This window comes from Capra hircus, chromosome 10, assembly GCF_001704415.2.
Source record: "Capra hircus breed San Clemente chromosome 10, ASM170441v1, whole genome shotgun sequence".
Lineage (NCBI taxonomy): Eukaryota > Metazoa > Chordata > Mammalia > Artiodactyla > Bovidae > Capra > Capra hircus.
In genome coordinates, this window is record NC_030817.1 from 68,954,332 (window position 1) to 68,978,651 (window position 24,320).

Consider the following 24,320-nt stretch of genomic DNA (forward strand, 5'->3'; position numbering starts at 1 on the left):
CCCTGGGCTAGTGCCATGATTTAAATTCACAACTCCTGATTCCCAAGCCTTTGACTGCTCCAACCAACAAATCACATTTAAACATCCTCTAACCCTGTGTTTCCCAAATCTAACTGTGAATCATAATTACCAAAGGATATCATGGCCCTACCTTTGATCGATAAAACTGGATATAAGTGTGCTAATCCTGTACAGCACAGAGCAACCCGCCTTTTAATATCTGGAAACCTAAAGCGATGCCACAAATGAAGAAACCAATTTGCAGAAATTTTTCTCAACACCATGTAAAATTGGTTCATGTCTTTGTTCCTTTACAGTAATTCTGACCTCAGTCTTTAATTCTGCTCTGTCAAACAAAATCATACAGATTTCAAATCCAGTTGGAAAATAAATATGTGTAGCAAAAAATAGACTTGGGCTTCAATTATTGGAATTTTAACAGAAACCTGGCCAGAGGAATTGCTCAAAATAAAAGAAAAACACAAGTCATGACAACTTACTGAACACAATTATCAGTCTCTTTTCCTATTTTGTAAAAGAGAATTAACAAATACAAAACAGCCACAGGACTACAGATGAGGCAATAAGTTTATATTCCTTTCCACTACAAGTGGGGTCATTTATGTGTCTCAGACCTGAATAAAATACAGGTAACAATCTAAATTCAATCATGACAATAAAATACTTTCCATTTTCCAAGTTTGATGGTAATAATATATTTACACTTTTAAAAATATTTTTTCCTCATTTTTTTTCTTTTTTAAAAAGACAGAACATGCTCAAGAGTACACAGAGTGTGGAAAAAATCATCACTTTGTCTAAGAGATCAAACAGTAATATAAAACAATGTTCTTTTACATAGTCAAGCCAATTCAAGAATGATACCATCAGGGAATCTAACATGGTGTTTACTTCAAAGATGACACTCAAGTAGTTATTTAGAATACTATGTCTAATGTACCTATCAAGAAGTAAGCACTGCTATCTAAATTTTGTGGCTTTTAGTATCTTCTATATCCACCACCACCTCCTCCATACGGATCTCCGTAACCTCTTCCACCATAGCCTCCTCTTCCTCCATAGCCTCCTCTTCCACCATAATCTCCCCTCCCACCATAATCGCCCCTGCCTTGGAAACCTCCTCCTCTACCACCCCCTCCCCCGGCCCCGCCCCACCCCCCGCCCCCTCCCCCACCACCTCCCCACCCGCCTCCACCACCTCTCCCACTCCCACCACCTCCTCTGCCACCTCCCCCACCCCACCCACCCCTTCCACCGCCTTCCTGTCTCTTTTGCCAAGGCGGCATCTCAGGGGGTGGTGGTTCAATTTCATTTGGCCGTCCTCCCCTGTCAGGCACCCTTCCCATCAGCACCTGTGTAAAGAAATATTTTCTTTCAGTTTCCAATATTGCAAAAGTCAAAATTTACTTAAAGGATGCAAGCAACATTGAAGTTATTGTTCTAATAAAGAAACAGAAGCCAAATATTTTAGGACATGAAAGTACCAGACATGGCAATATGAACTAATATTGAAAATATAAAAGTGATGTGTGACAAATTGCTCACAATGTGCTGTTTTTTAAACAGTGTGAGAGAATATTTATGAAACTTAAGAACTTGTTTAAACCTTTTTAGTAAATTTTATAACAAATGTAGTACCCATCACACTAAGAAAACTTTTTAGCAAAACATTTACAATGTACATAAACTTCATACCCTATACAACTTAACTCCATATTCACTCACACAACTCTGGACTTTCTATTGCCACTGGTTTGGTAATAGACTATCTCATAAAAGACTATTTCTAAGCACATTTTATTTCAACAAAGTATGAAGTACATATGATAACACGTGGGTATAATACAGGCAGAGACGAAGGTTATCAACTGCAAAGAACTATAAGGATTTTCAATGAACTATTCCCTTTTTTATGAGAAACTTAAGCTAACTTTCAATGATACTAGTTACTATATTATTAAAAAAATAAAGACAATATACTTCCTTAACCATGCTTCATAATCTTTCACAGGATAAACTAAGGAAGAGTTTGCTTCAAGTACCTAAATTTCTGTAGAAAGGAGCTATTTTATATGTCCACGAACAGAGACCAATAGGAAGCAAGTCATTTCCTGCTACTGTCTTTCAGTAAAGATAAAGCCAAATGTGCCTCAGCCAAAATGACCTATGAATCAGTTGTGTTCTACTTTCCTGATCCTCTAATCAAAATCATGTTTTACTACTTTATATCATAAATGAAGACAAAAAAGTACAAATTCCTCACTGTTGGACAAGCTTCAAAGTACACATATATTCTTCAAAGTACACTATAAAGTCGGCAATAATGTCCTAATTACCAAATCCAAAAAACAGCTTTTCTTGGTTGTTATCCTCATTGGTCTCTCCACCAAACATTCAATGTTGGTGGATATACAGGGACGCTGTTCCAAGATCTGATAATAAGATTGCCCTCAAATAATTAGACTATCAATTACAAACTCAGAAAAGAGACAGGCAATATCACTTAAGAGAACTCTTGATCCAGAAAGACCTTGATGCAAGATATAAAGTAACATATTTAAAAACAGAACACTTTCAGAATAGAGGAGGCTGATCTAAAATGGAAGCAGGAAGGCCCAAACACTGGTGCCTAACTTAACGATAATTAGCAAACTGACTTTATATACAACCATCTCCTGCTACAGGACACCTTTCTCACTGCACTGAGAATTGATATTGTAAAATTACCCAAGTCCCATACTTCTGACTTTTGGCTCTTAAGTTTGTCATAGAGTGCTCTAACTGAAGAGTATATACTAGACAAGCTGATATAAACATTCTAAATTATCTTATTGTTGCTGCCACTGTTGTAAAGGAAAAAATTCAGACTCTCTGAGTTGATTTAAGACCACTGTCAGAGAAACGGACCTATACTCTGAATCAGGAAATGGAACATCCAAGAGATTTTGCAATTTCTAAATTGCAGAAGTGATTTCTCTAAGTAAACAGAAGAGTTCGGATGTGAACCCAAACCTGTATAACTCCAAAGCACATACGTTTTCCTCTGTACCAAAGATCTAAGGAGTACGTGTGAGTATACAAAATGACTCCTACAGATTTTTTACTGACAAAAAATGGTAAGATTATTGGAAAGAAGGCAAATAATTCTGGCTAATGATACTGATAATTCTTAATCCCTCTAATTCAGATAAAACTGTGATTCATGAATACAGAAATTCAAATAAACATGCACATAGAAAACATTAGTAAGCCTAAACTGATTCTCTTTTCTAAGAGTTCACTGGGATGAAAAATGGATTAAATCTGTAAAAACATCAATCAAGGCTATTATAAATTCTTTCTCCACTGTATTAAAAGAAAAACCAACCTTATTAATGGCACATGCTGTCTTCTCCCGGCTGGATCCACTACTTGTCCTGATGATCTTTGACAGATCTTCACGGGCAGCAAGTAAATGTGCCAAGGTTATTGTTGTCTTGGGTGACAAAGCATAACGCTTAGGTTGGTAAATTCTTGCTATGTCATCGGTTTTTAACTAAATGACAAAAGTCAGGGGAAAAAGGAACCAAAGAACATTTCAATGAAAGAGCAATGGCAATCAATCTTCAGGGAAAAAAAAAAAAAAAAAAAGATAAAACACAAGCAAAGAAATAAACAGCAAAACATTCAAATATCTGATAATCTGTAAGTAGAATGAAGGGGGAAAAAAGAGACCAACAAATGCTAAAAGACTATGTAACTACCCGCAACAACTCATTTTAAAAGTAACACAAAAAAGATTCCACTCATATTAACAAAGAGCAGAATACCTAAAAATAGCTTTACTGAAAACACATACAGAAACTTTGAGAAGAAAACATTAGTAAACCTACAAAACAAAGGGAGAGCCTGAACAGATGGAGAGAAACACCATGTTTCTGAATGGGGACACTGAGTACTGCCAGTCTTCCTTGAAATTAACTTATACAATTTACCGCAGTTGTCTTGGGATGTATTTTTAGTGGAGCAGGGAGGTAAGGGATACCTACAGTTAACTCAGAAATGAAATATGTACGAAATGACTAAAACAATTTTGGAAAGAGTTTTATCATCTATTAACAGGTAATATGAAATTATTCATCACTGCCTTAACAACTTACATTCACTGACGACTTGTTAAAAGTGCCATGATATTCTTCATTTAATATCATTTCTTTAATCCTCAAAACATCCTTTTAGAGTGGTTGTACAGGTACGCTATCCTACCTCACTCTAATTAAATGGAACTTGTTGAGGGGAGGGAATGAACTAATGAAACAAAAGAGGCAGTTAAGATTCCCGGCCTCATAAATGTATGAATACAATAAATGATAGAGGAAGCATCAAAGATCAGTGAGACAAAAGAAATGGAGGAAACTTAAATGCCCATTATTAAATGAAAGAAGCTAATCTGAAAATAATAATCTGTATGATTCCAACTATATGAAATTCTGAAAAAAGCAAAACTATAGAGATAATACAAAATATCAATGGGTTGCTAAAGGTTGTGGGGAGGGAGGAAGAATTAGGCAAAGAAGAGAACATTTTTAGGGCAGTGAGAATACTCTGTATGATACTATAATGGTACATATACATCTTTGCATATTTTTTCAAACCCATAGAATGTACAGCACCAAGAGTGAAACCTAATGTAAGCTACAGACTTTGGATAATAATGATGTATCAATGTAGGTTCATCAACTGCAAAAATTTACTACACTGGTGGCAGATGTTGATGATGGGGCTAAGTATGTGTGCAAGCAAGGGCTAAATGGAAATCTCAGAACCCTCTGTTCAATATTGCTATGAACCTAAAACTGCTCTAAAAAATAAAGACTATTAAAACATAAAAAAGGATCAATGAGAAAACATTTTTTTTCAATGGTGCTGGAATAAACTGTTGTCTATTTGTAAAGTAATAGTAATAATGCATAACCTATAACAAGGGATTCCAAATATAACAAAAGTTCATTGTTTAACTAGAACAACTATATGCCAATAAAATGGACAACCTAGAGAAAAGGACAAATTCTTAGAAAGATATAACCTTCCAAGACTGAACCAGAAAGAAACAGAAAATATGAACAGATCATCAGAATTAGTAAATAGAAATATAAAAATTTCTAACAAACAAAAGTCCAGGACCAGACAGCTTCACAGGTGAATTCTATCAAGCATTTAGGGAAGAGTTAACACCTACCCTTCTCAAACTATTTCAAAAACTTGGCAGAGGAAGGAACACTCCCAAGCTCATTCTATGAGGCCGCACCTTGATGCCAAAACCAAAGATACCGTAAAAAAAGAAAATTACAGGATAATATCACTGATGAACATGGATGCGAAAATCCTCAAAAAAATACTAGCAAACCAAATCCAACAACACGTTAAAACAATCAGACACCATGATTGAGTGGGATTTATCCCAGGGCTGCAAGGACTCTTCAACATAGGTTAAATTAATCGATTTGATATATCATGTTAACAAACTGAAGAATAAAACCGTATGATCATCTTAACAGATGCAGAAAAAGCTTTTGACAAAACTCAACACCATTTCAGATAAAAACTCTCCAGAATGTGGATACAGAGGGAACATATCTCAACTTAATAAAGGCCATACATGACAAAACCACAGCAAAATTATTCCCAATGGTGAAAAATTATAAGCATTCCCTCTAAGATCAGGAACAAGACAAGGATGTTCACTCTCACCACTTTTATTCAACATAGTTTGGGAAGGCCTAGCCATGGCGATCAGAGAAGAAAAAGAAATAAAAGGAATCCAAATTGGAAAAGAAGTAAAACTGTCACGTTTGAAGATGACATAATACTATACATAGAAAATCCTAAAGCTGCAACCAGAAAACTACTAGAGCTTAAAGAATTTGGCAAAACTGCAGAATATAAAATTAATACACAGAAATCTCTTGCATTCATATCCATTAACAATGAAAGACTAGAAAAAGAAGTTAGAGAAACAATCTCATTTACCATCACATGAAAATGCCTAAGAGCTTACCAGGTGGTGCTAGTGGTAAAGAATCTGCCTGCCAATGCAGGAGACATAAGAGATGCAGGTTCAATCCCTGAGTTGGGAAGGTCCCCTAGAGGAAGAAATGGCAACCCACTCCAGTATCCTTGCTGGGAGAATCCCATGCACATAAGAGCCTTTGGACTACAGTCCATGGGTCACAGAGAGTCAGACATGACTGAGTGAGCATAAAATACCTGTACTCAGAAAACTGTAAGATACAGATGAAAGAAATCAAAGATGACACAAACAGATGGAAAGATATACCAAGTTCTCAGATTGGAAGAATCAATATTCAAAATGACTATACCACCCAAAGTAATCTACAGATTCAATGCAATCACTCACAAATTACTGATATGATTTTTCACAGAATTAGAAAAAAAACTTACAATTTGTATGGAGACACAAAAGACCTCAAAAAGTCAAGGCAATCTTGAGAAAGAAAAACAGAGCTGGAGGAATCAGGCTCCTTGACTTCAGACTATACTACAATGCTAACTAGTAGGGTATATAGATCAAACAGATAGAAAGCACCTACAGTCATCTAATCTATGATAAAGAAGGCAAGAATATACAACGAAGAAAAGACAGTCTCTTCAAGAAGTGGTGCTGGGAAAACTGGACTGCTACGTGTACAAGAATAAAATTAAAACATTCTTTAACACCATACAGAAAAATAAACTCAAATGAACTGAAGACCTAAATGTAAGACTGGATACTGTAAAATTCTTAAAGGAAAACACAGGCAGAGCACTCTGATATAAATCACAAGATCTTTTTTGTTCCACCACCAAGTGTAATGAAAACAAAAATTAACAAATGGCAAATAAAAGTGCTTGCACAGGAAAGGAAATCATGAACAAAACTAAAAGAAAACCCACACAATAGGAGAAAATATTTGCAAACAATGTGAACAAGTCATTAATCTCCAAAATATACAAACAGCTCATGCAGCTCAACATGAAAAAAAAAAGATGGCCAGAAGATCTAAAGAGACATTTCTCTAAAGATGATATAAAAATGGCTAAAAAGCACATGAAAAGATGCTCAACGTCACTAACTACTAGACAAATGCAAATCAAAACTACAATGAGCTATCACCTCACACTGGGAGAATGGCCATCATCAAAAAGTCTACAAACAATAAATGCTGAAGAGGGTATGGAAAAAAGGGAACCCTCTTCAATGCTGGTGGGAATGTAAATTAATCTAACACTACTATGGCTACCCACTCTAGCAGTACTCTGGTCTAAAGAATTCCATGGACTACACGGGCCATGGGGTAGCAAAAAGTCAGACATGAGTGAGCAACTTTCACTTTCTTTATGGAGAACAGTATGGAGATTCCTTAAAAAAACTAAAAGTAGAGCTACCACATGATCCCGCAACCCCGCTTCAGGGCATATACCTGGAAAACTGCAATGCAAAAGGACACAGGCACCCCCATGTTCACTGCAGCACTGTTTGCAATAGCCAGGACATGGAAGCAACCTAGCTGTCCATCAGCAGAGGAATGGATAAGGAAGGTATGGTGTATATATACAATGGAATATTACCCAGCCACATAAAAGAACTAGCATCATTTGCAGCAGCATGGATGGACCTAGAGAGTATCATACTATGTGAGGTTAAGTCAGACAGAGAAAGACAAATATCATATGATACTGCTTATACGTGAAATCTAAAAAAATCATACAAATGAACCTATTTATAAAACAGAAATAGAGTCACAGATGTAGAAAACAAACTTATGGTTATTAAGGACGAAGGGAGGGGGGAATACATTGGGAGACTGGGATTGACATATACATACTACTGTACATAAAACAGACAACTCATAAGAACCTACATATAACACAGGAACTCTCTTCAGTACTCTATAATGATCTATACGGGAACAGAACCTGAAGAAGATTGGATGTAGGCATATGTATAACTGTCTTGCTTTGCTGTACAAGAGAAACACAACACTGTAAATCAACTGTACTCCAATAAAAAAAAAGTAAAAATCTTTAAAAAGAGGTTTTTTTTGTTTTAAAACTGAAAAACTTAACTATGTTATAAAGACTACAATTTCTGCACATCAAAAGACAGAAAAAACAACTGGGGAAAATATTTTCAACAAATAAAGCAACTAGCTAACTTCCTTAATGTATAAAAAGCTCAATCAGAAGGAAAACAGGAAGGCCTCAGGGGAAAAAAATATAAGACACGAATAGAAATTTCAAAAAAATAGGAAATTCAAATGACTAATAAGCTTATGAAAAAAAGTTCAACTTTACTAATAAGACAAATAAACAAATGAAAACAATTTAGTCATTTTTAACCATCAAGTTAGCCATAAAATTGACAATATTCTAAATATTAAAGGGGCTAAAGTGAAAACAAAATGGCATTGACCTTATTTGTACGAGTTTAAATTCATACAAAATTTCTAAAAAACAATCTGGCCGTGTGAATCAGGACCATTAAGAGTCATAACCTTTGACACAGTGAATTTCCATTTAGGAATCCACAGGTTTCACATCTTCAGACACAAAAGGCTGACTGTGCAGTTATATGGGGAAACATGAATGAAACTTGACAGCATTATGCTAAGAAGTCAGACATAAAAGCCACACACTGTATAATTCCTTATATATATGACATACACAGAACAGGCAAATCCAAAGAGAGACAAACTAGATTATAGTAAAGGGAGGTTTCTTTGGAAGGAATGATGCTAAAGCTGAAACTCCAGTACTTTGGCCACCTCATGCGAAGAGTTGACTCATTGGAAAAGACTCTGATGCTGGGAGGGATTGGGGGCAGGAGGAGAAGGGGACAACCGAGGATGAGATGGCTGGACGGCATCACTGACTCGATGGATGTGAGTCTGAGTGAACTCCGGGAGTTGGTGATGGACAGGGAGGCCTGGCGTGCTGCAATTCATGGGGTTGCAAAGAGTCGGACACGACTGAGCGACTGAACTGAACTGAAAGGAAGGTGAGGGTACTGTGAATGACCACTGAAAGGAATAGTTCTGTTGGGGTTGAGGGAAATGTTCTAGAATTAGATTATGGTTACATAATTCAGAGAGTATACTGCTGCTGCTAAGTCACTTCAGTCGTGTCCGACTCTGTGTGACCCCATAGATGGCAGCCCACCAGGCTCCCCCGTCCCTGGGATTCTCCATGCAAGAATACTGAAGTGGGTTGCCATTTCCTTCTCCAATGCATGAAAGTGAAAAGTGAAAGTGAAGTCACTCAGTCGTGTCCAACTCTTCACGACCCCATGGACTGCAGCCTACCAGGCTCCTCCATCCACGGGATTTTACAGGCAAGAGTACTGGAGTGGGGTGCCATCACCTTCTCCAATCAAGTATACTAAAACCCACTAAATTATACATTTTAAGATGGTGAATTATATCTCAATTAAAAATTAATATAAAAAAGGATATTGAAATAGAACTTTTAGAGATATGGGACAATGATTACACTATATTCAGTAAAAAAAAATCAAACTATAAAATTATACTTTTATTTCAATACTAGCAAAGTAATAGAGTAACCAGATTAACCATACAAATAAATGTGTATAATCTTCTTGAAGGGCAACTCTACACAGGGTGTATGAAGAGTATTTTTTAAATGCATATTCTTTGATCAAGAAATTACACTTTAAGGAATATATCATGTACATGAACAAAAATGTAGTTGTCAAGGATTTCATTACAGGCAAAGAAGACAAAATTGAAGGAAACCTCAAAATCAATAGAGTATATCCATATGATAAAATGTGGAAAGATTTTAAATGCTATAGAACAGTTGATCAATCATTCAACAATATCAGACACATGAAATAGGAAGAATAATATAAAGATACATTAAATTTAACAAGAAAACTCAGGGTATAAATGTGTATGCATGCATGCATGCTAAGTCGCTTCACTCATGTCCACCTCTGTGTGACCCTATGGACAGTAGCCCACCAGGCTCCTCCGTCCACAGGATTCTAGAGGCAAGAGTACTGGAGTGGGTTGCCATTTCCTTCTCCTTATATACAATTGAAAAGGATGACATGAAAGGCCAAAATTTGATCATAATCTAAGAAAAAAACATTTTAAAAATCTTCCAAAATTAAGAAAACTGAAAACATAATCTCCTTGTCCTGAAACATGATGAAAAAACACCAAGATAAAAATATCAAGGTATTTCCTAAAAGTATTTTCTCAAAGTCTCTAAGTTTAAGGCTAGTCAAGAGTATACATTACCATGAGTCTGTGCCACTCTGAATGGTCAAAGAGCATGGCAAAAAAACTCATTTGTTTTGGGTTCTTCTGTAAGCTTAAGGACAACACTGAAAATATCCTCCAATTTAGTATGTTAAGATACTTTTAATGCATTACCTTTCACAGTATTCTTTATATTCCTAAATTCCTTTTCTCATTAAAATTCTAGCAGATTAAACTGGATACCCAATATGTATACAACCTCTATTAAGTTTCCAGGGGTCAGTAAAACTCATACTTTGCATATATCTAAATTCTATTTCCTTTCTTTAAGTCAGCAATCATGTCATCTACTTCTTTGGTAACTCAGACCTCTTAGAGGAATATCTAGGTTTCTCACATACAACGGTTACTCCAAACACATGGACACACGTCTACATGGACACACATGTCTACATGGACACACGTCTAAAATTTATCCTGGTATGCATGCAGAAGAGAAACAGGTTTTAATCTTCTGAGAAACCAATTCGATATTACAGACAGTGAAATATTCTAAAAATGTTCTACATCTCATCATATAAGGTAATGAGATGCTCATCCAGAACCAGGTACATTGTAATGTGTGCAACATGTGAGGTGCTAAGTAAATATTTATTGAAAGAAAATACACATAAGACAGTACTCAACTCTCCCTTACAGCTATTCTATTACTATGCTAAAAAAATTTTTTTTTCCTGTGAAATAACAATAGTTCACCAACAATCCTGTTCTAATCACTCTAATTTTTTTTTTTATCTGTCTGCTAGGTGTTTGGAAGGAAACTATGTATAAACATTAGGGAGTATTTTTAGGTAAATGAGTCAGATTACACATACTAAATTATTTTTTTAAAAAAAGTACACATTTACTACAATAAAGAGACTAGAAAGAAGGATACAGGTAAGAAGAGAACCAACATATTAGAAAATGAGATCAAGAGCCAAAAATAGGGGTTAACTCAGTCTATCTGTGGAATAATCTATTCTTCCAACCATTGTTGCCATGCTGCCACTCCTCCCCTGGCCAAATGAGAATAATGTACAGAAAAAATGAGGCTTCCTTTCTTTAAAAAAATGAGCAGTCACACTTCTACAAGTGAGCATTAGAAATTTCCAGTTCACAGTAGCCAGCCCCAAAACCTGACATCAACAATCCTGATCAATGACTAGTTCCCAATCAGTTTTTCAGTGTCTTGTCTTAAATATGGACAACGAAAGACCATAATGCATTTGAAGAAAGCCTGCACAAGACAAAGACCAAGAAAAACAAATCAAAAATTGCCCTGGAAGAGATAGAAAATAATTGAAGCGGAAAAAAACAAAACAAAATACCTTTTATAAAAAATTTTTTTCATCCCCATTTAAGAAGACAGCACAGTCATAAAACAAGAAGAAAAAATAACAAACACGTGAAAGGAAAACTCAAGAAGAAAAAAAAATTCCCAGAAAGGAAAAAATGATGGCAGAAACAAAAATTTAATGACAAGCACAAAATAAAATTGAGGAAAATTCCAAGAAAGTGAATCAAAAAGGAAAAGCGAAAATGAGAAAAAAAATAAAGCAACTTATGAGGATCTACTCAGAAAGTCTAATATCTGAATAAGAGTTTCAGAAAGAGAAAATATAAAAGAAATATAAAAGTTTGAGTTTATAAATTGAAAGGCCCACCTAATGTTTAGCACAATGAGTTAAAAAAAGACCCTGACTGACATATGCTGTGAAAGAGAGAAGAGAGTCTAAAAGCTCTCAGAGAAAAATAAAAGCTCACCCAAAAGAATGGAGAATGGCATTGGGTTTCTCAACAGCAGCACTACATGCTAGAGAACAATGAAGCAATGCCTTCAATATTCTTCGAGAAAAACGTTGTCCACCTAGAATTTTATGTTTACCCAAACTATCAATCAAATGTGCCAGCAGAATAAACATATTTTCATAATGTAGGGATTCAGAAAAACACCCCTATTTGTGCATTTACTGTGGCAGGTTGAGGGAAAAAAACAGTGAAAGAGAAGAGCATGGGATCCAGGAAATAGTGGAGTACCCAAGGATAGGCATGCAAGTGGCCCAAACTGCAATAGGAGGATACAAGCCATTAGAGTGAAAGAATACAGAAAAAAAGGACTCATCCGAATACCTGATTTTTAAAAGCAAACAAAGGAAAGGAAGAAAAAAGCAGCAGCAGCATATGGTAAAGAAATACAGTGCAGGGAAAAAAAAATCCACTAAAAGGAAGATAAAACATCTGGTAAATAGAATGGCTCCCCAGAGATGTCTCCATCCTCCCTGGAACCTGTGAATATGCTGCCTTGCAGATACCAATGCAAGTTAAGTTAGGATCTTGAGATCAATTATCTGGGTGAGCCCAGCGTAATCACAAGGATCTTGATAAGCGAGACACAGGAGAAGGCATATGACGATGGAAGCAGAAAGAGAAAGACTGGAAGATCCCACAGTTCATTTTGAAGATGGAGAATCAGGTCAAGAGCTGAGGTACACAGGTGGTATCTGGAAAGTAGGAAATGTGAGGAAACAATCTCCCCTGCAGTGTCTGGGAGGAGGTGCAACCCTGCCAATACCTTCATTTTAGGACTTCTGAAGTTGAGATCTGTAAGAGAATACATGTGTATTGTTTAAACCACTAAATTTTTGGTAGTTTGTTACACACCACAGGAAACCAATATAGGGCACCAAATGGAGAGAAAGACCACCTAAGAGCACAGATGACAAGTGAGGCACCCCTTTCTACCAGCAGAACCCAGACATGCAAGACAACCATCTTAGATGTTTCAACCCACCCCAGCCCAGGTACCCACTGAATGAGGCTGCGCAAGTGACCTCAGCTGATACAATATGGGGCAGAAGAACCACCCACTTACCTAAAGAATGTAATAACAGTATCAGAGTAACAGGCACAGATTTACCCTGTCACTTGAAACAACTATAAAACTGGACAATCCACACGAACCAGTGATTTTCAGACACTGGATATCCAGAAGCATAGGACAATGATCCCTCTAAGAGGAGAAGCAAATGTTTTCCTATATTTGTCCCACCTTACTGTCTGGAGTGATTCCAGACTGCAATGCAGGGTGGGGTGGATGATCCCAGATGAAGCCTGGGTACAGACTAAAGGCATAAAAAGGGAATGATGGATGACAGCTCTCCAGAAAACTATCTGAAGAGATTCACACTTGGGAATGCTCCCACCCTGCAACCCTTTTCAACTGGAACACAGTTCACAGCTTTAAGACATCTTTAAGATTTGTTCAGACATCAGTGCTGCCTAACTGACCAGTTGCTCATTGTATCTATCTCACTGCCACATATGATGCCTTCTTTTATGTATCAGTTCAATTCAATTCAGTGGCTCAGTCGTGTCCAATTCTTTGCAACCCCATGGACTACAGCACGCCAGACTTCCTCGTATCCTTGCATAAATCATAACAACTGAGTTTTAAATAGATGTGAGAGATACAGTCAGAAATGAACATATCTATGAACAGAGAGAGACCAGGATTATTTAAGACCAGCAGTTGCTCTAGGCAGGAACTTCAGACAGAGCAATAAAGTGCAAATGAGGCATCATTACATAACAGGCGAGAGAGCCTAAAGAGCTGTCACAGAGTACCACCTACAGGACACAAGTGGGAAAACAGCCTTACCTTTGCTCTATCAGACCACCCAAAGGACTGCACTGTCACATCTAATCGTTTCATCAACATCCGCCGGCGGCACTCATATTCACTTGAAAGAGCATCATTGATTCTTTCCAGTTTTTCCTAAAATTATGCACATAAAAGAATTTTAAAAATTGTGGTCAATGTTTCCTACTAATTCAAAAGATGGTACTTGGTCATTTTGATCCCATAAGACCTAACAGTAAATTGTTTAAATAATTAAGATAATTGATAGAACATTTATGATATTCAACAGATATCAAACATGCAAATTAAACTCAACAGTTTTTAGTTTATCTGATCTTCAATCAAATATATTAATTTAAGTGAAAGGTATATTTGCAAAGTAGTCTGGACCAGTAAGGAAAGAAAATAATAACTTCCCATCTTATTGACACTGAGCTACTATACTTTTCAAATTACAACTATGTTAACATATTAGGCACCGTAAATACTTTTGGTCAATTTTTTTTTTAATTAAAAATCTGAACGAAGAAACGTTAGGACCTACTGCTCTAGAATATCAATCCATTTTAATTCTCCAATATAAAAAATCTACAAGACGGCACTAAGATCATGGCATCCAATCCCATCACTTCATGGCAAATAGATGGGGAAATAGAGGAAACAGTGGCTATTTTTTTGAGCTCCAAAATCACTCTAGATGGTGACTGCAGCCATGAAAGTTATGACCAACCTAGACTGTATATTAAAAAGCAGAGACGTTAGTTTGCCAAAAAAGGTCCATCTAGTCAAGGCTATGGTTTTTCCAGTGGTCATGTATGGATGTGAGAGTTGGACTGTGAAGAAAGCTGAGTACCAAGAATGGATGCTTTTGAACTGTGGTGTTGGAGAAGACTCTTGAGAGTCCCTTAGACTGCAAGGAGATCCAACCAGTTTATCCTAAAGGAGATCAGTCCTGGATGTTCACTGGAAGGACTGATGTTGAAGCTGAAACTCCAATACTTTGGCCACATGATGTGAAGAGCTGACTCATTTGAAAAGACCCTGATGCTGGGAGGGATTGGGGGCAGGAGAAGGGGACAACAGAGGATGAGGTGGTTGGATAGCATCACTGACTCAATGGACATGAGTTTGGGTAGGCTCCAGGAGTTGGCAATGGACAGGGAGGCCTGGCATGCTGCAGTCCATGGGGTCACAAAGAGTCGGACAGGACTGAGCGACTGAACTGAACAGACAAGACAGCACGAGATACAGATGTAAAGAACAGACTTTTGGACTATATGGGAAAGGAAGGGCAGGATGATTTGAGAGAAAAGCATTGAAACATGTGTATTACCATATGTAAAACAGATGACCAATGCCGGGTTCGATGCAGGAAGCAGGGCACTCAAAGCTGGTGTTCTGGGACAACCCAGAGGGGTGGAGTGGGGAGGGAGTTCAGGATGGGGGGACACATGTGCACCCGTGGCTGATTCATGTCGATTTGGCAAAAGCCACTACAATATTGTAATTAGCCTCCAATTAAAATAAATGAATTTTTTAAAGCAAAAACATATATATATAAAATTTTTTAAAAAGCATGCAAAAATCTAGATGTCCATTCATAAAATTAAGCTATATTAATATAGCTAATTACATAAAACTAATGAAAAAGGGGGGATGGCTTACCGCCTGTTCCAGATTTAAATCAATTTTCAGCAGTGGTTTTCCCACATGATTTTTCTGGACTTTTGAGAGAGTATCTTTCACCTAAAATTAAACATAGAAGATTGTGAAAATGTATATCCCCAATTTAAAACAATCTTATTCGTGCTTAAAATGTTGTGAATGCCAGAGAACTAATCAAATGTTAACAAGAAATCATTAAAACATACCTTCACATACTAAGGGCTTCCCTGGTGGCTCAGAGGATAAAGTGTCTGCTTGTAATGCAGGAGACCCGGGTTCAATCCCTGGGTTGGGAAGATCCCCTGGAGAAGGAAATGGCAACGCACTCCAGTATTCTTGCCTGGAGAATCCCATGGACAGAGGAGCCTGGCAGGCTACAGTCCACAGAGTCACAAAGAGTTGGACACGACTGAGCAACTTCACTTCACGTACTAAGAAAGATTTTCACTACAATGCAGAGTATCTTCCTCAAGGAAGCAAGTTACATTAATCCAAGCTATAGCACACCTTTTCCAAAGTAAGAAATAACGTACATGGACAACTGAAGTAACTACCAAAAGACTTTATTATGAGAATCTAAGTTCCATGTGAAATAAATTCATATTCTTAGGACAGCACACTCTTACATCCTGACAAAAAATAAATAAATAAAACCTTTGCTGAGTAGGTTGCAGTCGTGTCCAACTCTCTCCAACCCCATGGACTACAGCCCACCAGGCTCCTCTGTCCATGGGATTCTCCAGGCAAGAATACTGGAGTGGGCTGCCGTTCTCTTCTCCAGGGCATCTTCCCAACCCAGGGATCGAACCCAGATCTCCTGCATTGCAGGCAGATTCTTTACCATCTGAGCCACCAGGGAAGCCCCAAGTATGTTGGTTTTACTCAACTAAATATTTTGTACACATTCCATTGTTCACCAAGACAATGAAAGAGAGTAAGCCCTCAATTAGTCACCATTCACTTTCACTTTTCACTTTCACGCATTGGAGAAGGAAATGGCAGCCCACTCCAGTACTTTTGCCTGGAGAATCCCAGGGATGGGGGAGCCTGGTTGGCTTCCATCTATGGGATCGCACAGAGTCGGACACGACTGAAGCGACTTAGCAGCAGCAGCACATTTCATCACTTTTGCAAAGCCACTGATTTGAACTGAAACATTTTTATTTTTGGTGAACAAGATTTAGACATTTGTTTTTGCTTTAGCAATATCAGAAGTCATTTAAACAGGATGAAATATATACATTTGCTTAGTTTATAATATAATAGAGAAAATAGGAACAGGTCACATTTGAGGAGTATGAAGCTTAATGTTGGGGAATCTCTTTTTAAAAAGAATTAAAGATTATGAACACAAAATTAGCTTGGAAATTGGTGGTGGTAATGCAAAGTGACTGTTAAGTGGGGGGTACATGGCTTCTTTTGAGAATGATGGAAATATTCTAAAATTAGATTTTGATGATGACGCACAAGTAAATAAACAAAATCCATTGAATTGTACACCTTAAATGGGCATACTTTATGGCACTTCAATTATATCTTTTGGATCAGTATGTGGATGCATTGGAAGATTAGGAAGAGTCTAGAAATCTGTCTCAATCTGAAACAGCCCCAGGTATTAGGCAACCCCAGATAATTCTTAATCCAGAGAAACAAATTCTGAAGAGCAATTTATGAACTACAGAACAATATTCTTGAGCTGGGATTCATAGGCTTATTTTTTGGTTTGCTAGTTCTAAAAACAAAACAAAACTTTTTAATACTGTGTTTTATCTTAATGATACTAAAATTCTCTTACATTCATTAAGACAAATTTTGTTTTCAGCTCATAAATTATCAGTGCAAAAGAGTACTTTATTCAAGAATATAGTTTAAAACAGCAAGTCTAAAAACAGTTTTACTGCCTATTCTTGAGGGTGAAAATTTTCTTTTCCTTGAAAAATGAATCCTGTATTATTCTCCTAGAGGACTCCTACAAAACCTAGAAATTAGGCTAGAATTTGGTCTGCAAGGGCAGTATTCTAATTTATGCCTTGACTGGGAATGAGGATAGCTTTATAATTAAAAAAAAATTCAAAAGCTAGAGATATCGTTTTGTTGTTGTTAATTACTTGTTAATTAGTTGTTCTTAATTACTCCATCAAGGTACTCATTCATTTATTAACTATACAACAAACATTTCCTAAACACTTATCCATCAGAAATTACAGATTTCTTTGCTCACTGCCAAAGACAATCACATTGAAATTTTATTAACAGCATCCATTAAAAAGAAATTCAGTTTGCCTTTAAAGAAAAACTCTACTTTTTTCATTATACTGTAATTCAACCTTGGTTAGAAACTGGACCCTTAAACTTGCAGAGAGATTTCTATCAGGGCAAACAGCAAACTTTCAGACTAGCACTTCGTCATTAAGACCTGATTCCTGAATACTGCTGCTGCTAAGTCACTTCAGTAGTATCCGACTGTGCGACCCCGTAGACAGCAGCCTACCAGGCTCCCCTGTCCCTGGGATTCTCCAGGCAAGAATACTGGAGTGGGTTGCCATTTCCTTCTCCAATGTAGGAAAGTGAAAAGTGAAAGTGAACTCGCTCAGTCGTGTCTGACTCTTAGCGACCCCATGGACTGCAGCCCACCAGGCTCCTCCGTCCATGGGATTTTCCAGGCAAGAGTACTAGAGTGGGGTGCCATTGCCTTCTCCCTCCTGAATACTAGTAATAGGCAAATAAAGTCAAAAGCTTACTATTTAGTTTTACGTGAAAAATTTAGCTTTACACGAAGATAATTGTCTCTCTAATTAGAATGTATATTTTGTACTTAAAGGAAATACAGTTGATTCTTGAACAACATGGGTTTGAATTGTGCTGGTTCGCCTCTACATGAATTTTCTTCACTAAAAACAATTACAGTACCATCCAATCTACAGGTGGTTGAATTTACAAATACCAACTGAAGATACAGAGGCCAACTGTGAAGCTGTATGTTAATTACTGACTCCACAGAGGATCAGCACCCCTAATCCACACAGTATTCAAAGGTCAACTGTATTTTCATCCTTAATACATGTACAGGAGCTTTCCTGGTGGCTTAGAGGTAAATGATTTGCCTGTCAATGCAAGAGAGACAGGTTTGATCCCTGATCCACAAAGACCCCACATGCCATGGAGCAACTAGGCCTGTGCAACACAACTGTTGAGCCCACGCACCTCAGAGCCCATGCTCCACAATGAGAGGCCACCACAATGAGAAGCCTGTGCACCACAATGAGAAGGCTGCATGCCACAACTAGGGAATAACTCCCGCTCTCCAAAACCAAAGAAAAGCCTGCACAGCAATGAAGACCCAGCACAGCCAAAAATAAATAAATAAAATTTAATACATTTGCTGCTGTTGTTTAGTCGCCAAGCCATGTCTGACTCTCTGAGACCCCATGGACTGCAGCATGCCAGCGTTACATGTTAGCATTTAATTGAATTTGGGGGAAATAAAAAATAAAACAAATACAATACCTTTGATTCCACTTGGTTTAGCATAAGCGGAATGTCAGAAGTTGTTGACTTGGGAATCCCAAGGGTATCGCAGATAGCCTGAACTTCCTGATAAATTTCACTATTTTTATCGAATTGAGAATTTCTACACTTCTTGTTCTGTAGTATCTGTAAAGCTTGAAGCTCTGTACTTAAAAATACTATAATAAAAAAAGGGAAAAACAAATAATGTTAAAATGCACAGGAATGCTTTAAAAATCCCACTTGTGGGTATACATGCAAAGGACCCTTAGTGAGGATCTCAAAGAGGTCTTCCCTACCATATTCACTGCTGTACTGTTCATAATAGCCAAGACAGGGAAACAACCTAAGTGTCCTTCAACAGCTGAATGGATAAAGAGAATGTGGTATGTGTATACAATGGAGTATTACCCAGCTTTAAAAAGAAGGGAATCCAGTCATTTGTGACAACATGGATGAACCTGGAAAATGCAAAGTGAGACAAGCCAGATGCAGAAACACAAATACTAATGACACCATCTTTATGAGGAATCTAAAACTCCTAACACAGAAAGTAGAATGGTGGTCACCAATCTAGGGAAGAAACAGGATATTTGTTAAATACAAATTTCTGAATAACAGCAGATCCATTTTATTGAAGTTTCAAAATCAGAGGGATCTTGGCACAGTCCTCATAAGCAAAGTCTGACATATATTAGTTACATAAGATGAATAAGTCCTAGAGATCTACTTTACAGCATAATACTGTATTATATTCAGTTAACAGTTTCATTGGAACAGTTTACAGTTAACAATACTGTGTTGTATACTTAAAGATTTGCTAAGAGGGTAAATCTTACATTGAGTATTCTTATCACAAAAAGAAATAATAAAGAGGGCAGAAGGAAATTTTAAAAAAGGGCAGAAAGAAATTTTAAAAATAATGCCTATTCAGAGTCTAAAGTCTAGTAGGAGGGACCCATCAGTAAAAGAACCACATTAAAATCTTCAAGAATGTATAGAGCTGAAAAATTTCTCTCTGATATGCAGAGCTCAAGCCAAGGGAGAATGTATAGCTTTAAGTGATCTATAAGCAGAGAGAGCAATCTGTAAAACCGCCTTTAGGACAGACCACTCCAGACTGTTCACAAGTCCTTTCACAGTCACCATTCATCCTTTTAACAGTCAGCTTTCTAAAAATTATTCAAAAATCTTAGATAGAAAAAATACAACAAAACGGTAACAGACTCTCACATACTGAGAAGTAAAAGGCAGTGGCCGAGAGCAGGCTGTGGAGGTGGGGGTATAACAGGTAAAGGCACAAACCTCCACTTAGAAAAGAAATAAGCCTCGGGGATGTAATATATAATTTAAAGCACACGGTCAATAATATTGTAATAACTTTTTATGGAAACAGATGGCTACTACAATTTCCACAGTGACCATTTCACAACATATGCAAAGGTCAAATCATTATGTGGTACACCTGAAACTAACATAATATTTATATGGATGATATTTCAATTTTAAAAAATAGTAAAAATTAAAAAAAAAAACCCACATCATTTTGGAAAGCAAAAAATTAAATCATTAGTCTTTTTAAAATTAACTTTCAGAACAGTAAAGCCAGATACCGGGGGTTCATTTGTTTTCATTTCAGTTAAATTTACACACACACAATTTAATATAATAGTTTCAACTTCAGTAGAGCAGGAAAAGATATCTGAGAAACTGTTTAAAAGTACAAGGATCCCACCCTTAGAGATTCTGAACCAGAACATCTTAAGTTCGATTTGGGAATCTGTATGGTTTTACAGCCAAGGTGATTCTCACGGACAGGATTGAGAGCCACTAATTAAAGGTTTTTCCATGTAATCTACACATAATAGTCTAAGGAATCCACAAAAAGCTAAGACCAATACATATCAAACTTTGCTTATGACAACTATGCCAAGGTCCCTCTGATTTTAAAACTTCATTAAAACAGATCACCGTTCTTCAAAAGTTTATATTTTGGAACCACGGCTGAAGTCTGTCTTTGTTCTACAGAAACATGTTGTACATAAGAGTACAAACAAGAGTTCAGTCTAGTATTCAAAATGCTAATCCACGCAGATGGACAGTAATACTGTGGTAAGTCTTCTCATACAGATTCTCAGACTCCCCACCCCAAAGCAATCACCAATGTTAGTTTCTGTGTATCTTTTTAAGCATATATGTATATGTATATTTAGTATATGTTTCTACCATCTATACACTTTTATTTCTACTACAGAAACAAGAGTATACATCTTCTGTGTATTTCTTTGCCAATATATTCCAGAGATCATTCCATATTTACACATTTTATCTACTCTCATTCTAAAGGCTCTATCATGGTATCAGGGTGGCATGACACCACCCTTATGGCAGAAAGTGAAAAAGAACTAAAGGGCCTCCTGATGAAAGTGAAAGAAGAAAGTGAAAAAGCTGGCTTAAAGCTCAACATTCAGAAAACTAAGATCATGGCATCTGGTCCCATCACTTCATAGCAAACAGATGGGAAAACAGTGGCAGATTTTATTTTGGGGGGGTCCAAAATCACTCTAGATGGTGACGGCACCTGTGAAATTAAAAGATGCTTACTCCTTGGAGGGAAAGTTATGACCAACCTAGACTGCATATGAAAAAGCAGAGACATTACTTTGCCAACACAGGTCCCTCTAGTCAAGGCTATGGTTTATCCAGTAGTCATGTATGGATGTGAAAGTTGGACCGTAAAGAAAGCTGAGCGCCAAAGAACTGATGCTTTTGAACTGTGGTATTGGAGAAGACTCTTGAGAATCCCTTGGACTGCAAGGAGATCCAACCAGTCCATCCTAACGGAAATCAGTCCTAGGTGTTCACTAGAAGGACCGATTTTGAAGCTGAAACTCCAATACTTTGGCCATCTGATGCGAAGAGCTGACTCATTTGAAAAGACCCTGATGCCGGAAAAGACTGAAGGCGGGAGGAGAAGGGGATGACAGAGGATGAGATGGTTGGATGGCATCACTGACTCAATGGACAGGAGTTTGAGTAAACTCTGGGAATTGGTGATGGACCAGGGAGGCCTGGTGTACTGCAGTCCATGGGGTTGCAGAGTCGGACACGACTGAGCTACTGAATTGAACTGATCATGGTATCACTCGAAGGTGTACTATTTCTATTTAACAATAAACAATGCCATAATGAACATTCTTTTCATATATCTCTGTACACTCAGTATGAACTACTAGTCACTGAACTGCCAATTCAAAAAACAGATGAATTTTACCTGTGTTACTGAAAATTTGCCTTTCCAAAAAGATGGTCCCAATTATTCTACCACCACACTTCAATACCTGGAAGTAGCATATGAGAATGCTTACTTACGACTTTTTTTTCCTGGTATTTGCTAGCCTGGTAAGTGAAAAATGATTTCTTTTTTTTGCAACTCTAACTTTGTGCATCTTTAAATGCTTAGAAGCAATTTTTAAAAAACTTTTCTGTAGGATGCCATTTCACGCCTTATGTACTTTACATATTTTCCCAGTGAGTTTTTATCTTTATAAAAGCTCTTCATATAGTAAGCAATTTGGCCCTTTTAGTTGTACACACAATGCCAACAATTCTAAGAACATGCCACTTATTAAAGCAGTATGTTTTAAAGGTAGTAAAACTAAAGATGAAATATATGCTGGTAAGATTGCTAAAAGGATCTTTCTGGAACAAAATATGGCAATATATATCCAGACAGAATTTTTTTAATGTTCATAATCTCTAAGTAAAAGCATCCAAAAATATGAACAAAGTAATTAACTTAAAATATAAAAAATCCAAATACCTCTAAATTTGAAATCTATTAAATAAAACTGTCCATAGTGTAGAAAGCTATGTAGCCAATTTAAATCATTTTTTCAAAAAATACTAAGTGATGGGAAAATAGATACATTAAATGAAAAAGAGGAAGAGCAAGAATTACACATGAAACAAATCTCAATCTTATTTAAACATGTGTGTACAAAGGAAAAAGAAGGAAAAGGAAATACACTGAAAAGTTATTCATGACTGTCTCTGGGGAGTGAAATGATAAATTATTTTTTTTACATATTTATCTACTTTGTAAGATTCCTATGATGAGAATATAATTTTCCAACAAGTAACATGAAATTTACTATTCTAAGTATACAGTGGCTTTAAGTAGATTCACATAGCTGTATAACCATCACCACCATCCAACTCCAGAACTTTCTCATTTTCCTTAACAGAAACTCTGTACTCATTTACACTAATTCTCCCTATACTAATTCTCCATTTCACCCTACCTCTCAAGCATGTATTTTCATAAATCAGAAAAAAAACTATACCAACCTCTCTTATAGTTCCTCTATACTTTACTTGGATCAGAAACTTCCAGTACTATTATTGCTGAGCTTCTTAGAAGCAAAGGCAAAAAGGGAAACATGATTTACATAGTTCTCATTGACTAATATAAAGAGTATACAAGTTCCTCATAGCCAGTGCTTCTTAGCTTCCTTTAGTCCTAATACACTTATGGGTTATTGTGCCCTCCCATTAATAATGGTTCATTAAGTCAGTGACTCACACTGAATGGGAGGAAGACAAGCAAAGAGTGTAAGAAATGGGGGCACATAATGTTCATTCTCCCCAACGCACAAGATAATTCAACTGAGATTTTGATCATCACCACTAAACACATAAACATGATTTCTGCTGTAATGAAATTAACATCTTAACACTAGAGCATAAAGGAATAGATCATGCGCATCTTTTTATAAATGGTACAACCTAAAATAACAGAAATCTTCAATAATAGAAGATGCTAGAAAAATTCTTTCAAGAGATCACTGTTTGTAGAACTTTCAAAATAGCATGAAATTACACTAACTAAATTTGAAAAAAATTTAAGGGACCCAATGTAAACAAATGCATCTGTTATTTATAGTAACTGTTTAGACATAGGGTAATCTGTACTTCAAGTTCATCCCTGATGAAACACAGGCCACATGCACCAGAATCCAAGTGGCACAAGGGCACAATTTTCTTTTAAACAGATATATCTCTAATGCTTAGAGCAGTTTCTAATACAATAGAAAGTGATCAATAAATTTTCTGAACTATCACTAAGTGCCTATCATCTAATAATTTGCTTAGCAGCCTAATTTCAGAGAGTTTTAACA

The 24,320-nt window shown here is 36.7% G+C and overlaps 1 protein-coding gene across 1 annotated transcript in view; it reads right to left on the reverse strand.

Annotated features, from left to right (window-relative positions):
* FAM98B (family with sequence similarity 98 member B) overlaps positions 286-24,320 on the reverse strand; it is a 33,484-nt gene continuing 9,449 nt past the window's right edge. Inside the window, exons 4-8 of the mRNA XM_018054477.1 lie at positions 19,141-19,319; positions 15,634-15,714; positions 13,987-14,103; positions 3,389-3,556; positions 286-1,373 (exon numbers count right to left, since the gene is read on the reverse strand). Of these exons, the coding sequence (XP_017909966.1) occupies positions 1,002-1,373; positions 3,389-3,556; positions 13,987-14,103; positions 15,634-15,714; positions 19,141-19,319 (917 nt within the window). The 3' untranslated portion in view covers positions 286-1,001. The remainder of the gene's footprint in view (positions 1,374-3,388; positions 3,557-13,986; positions 14,104-15,633; positions 15,715-19,140; positions 19,320-24,320) is intronic.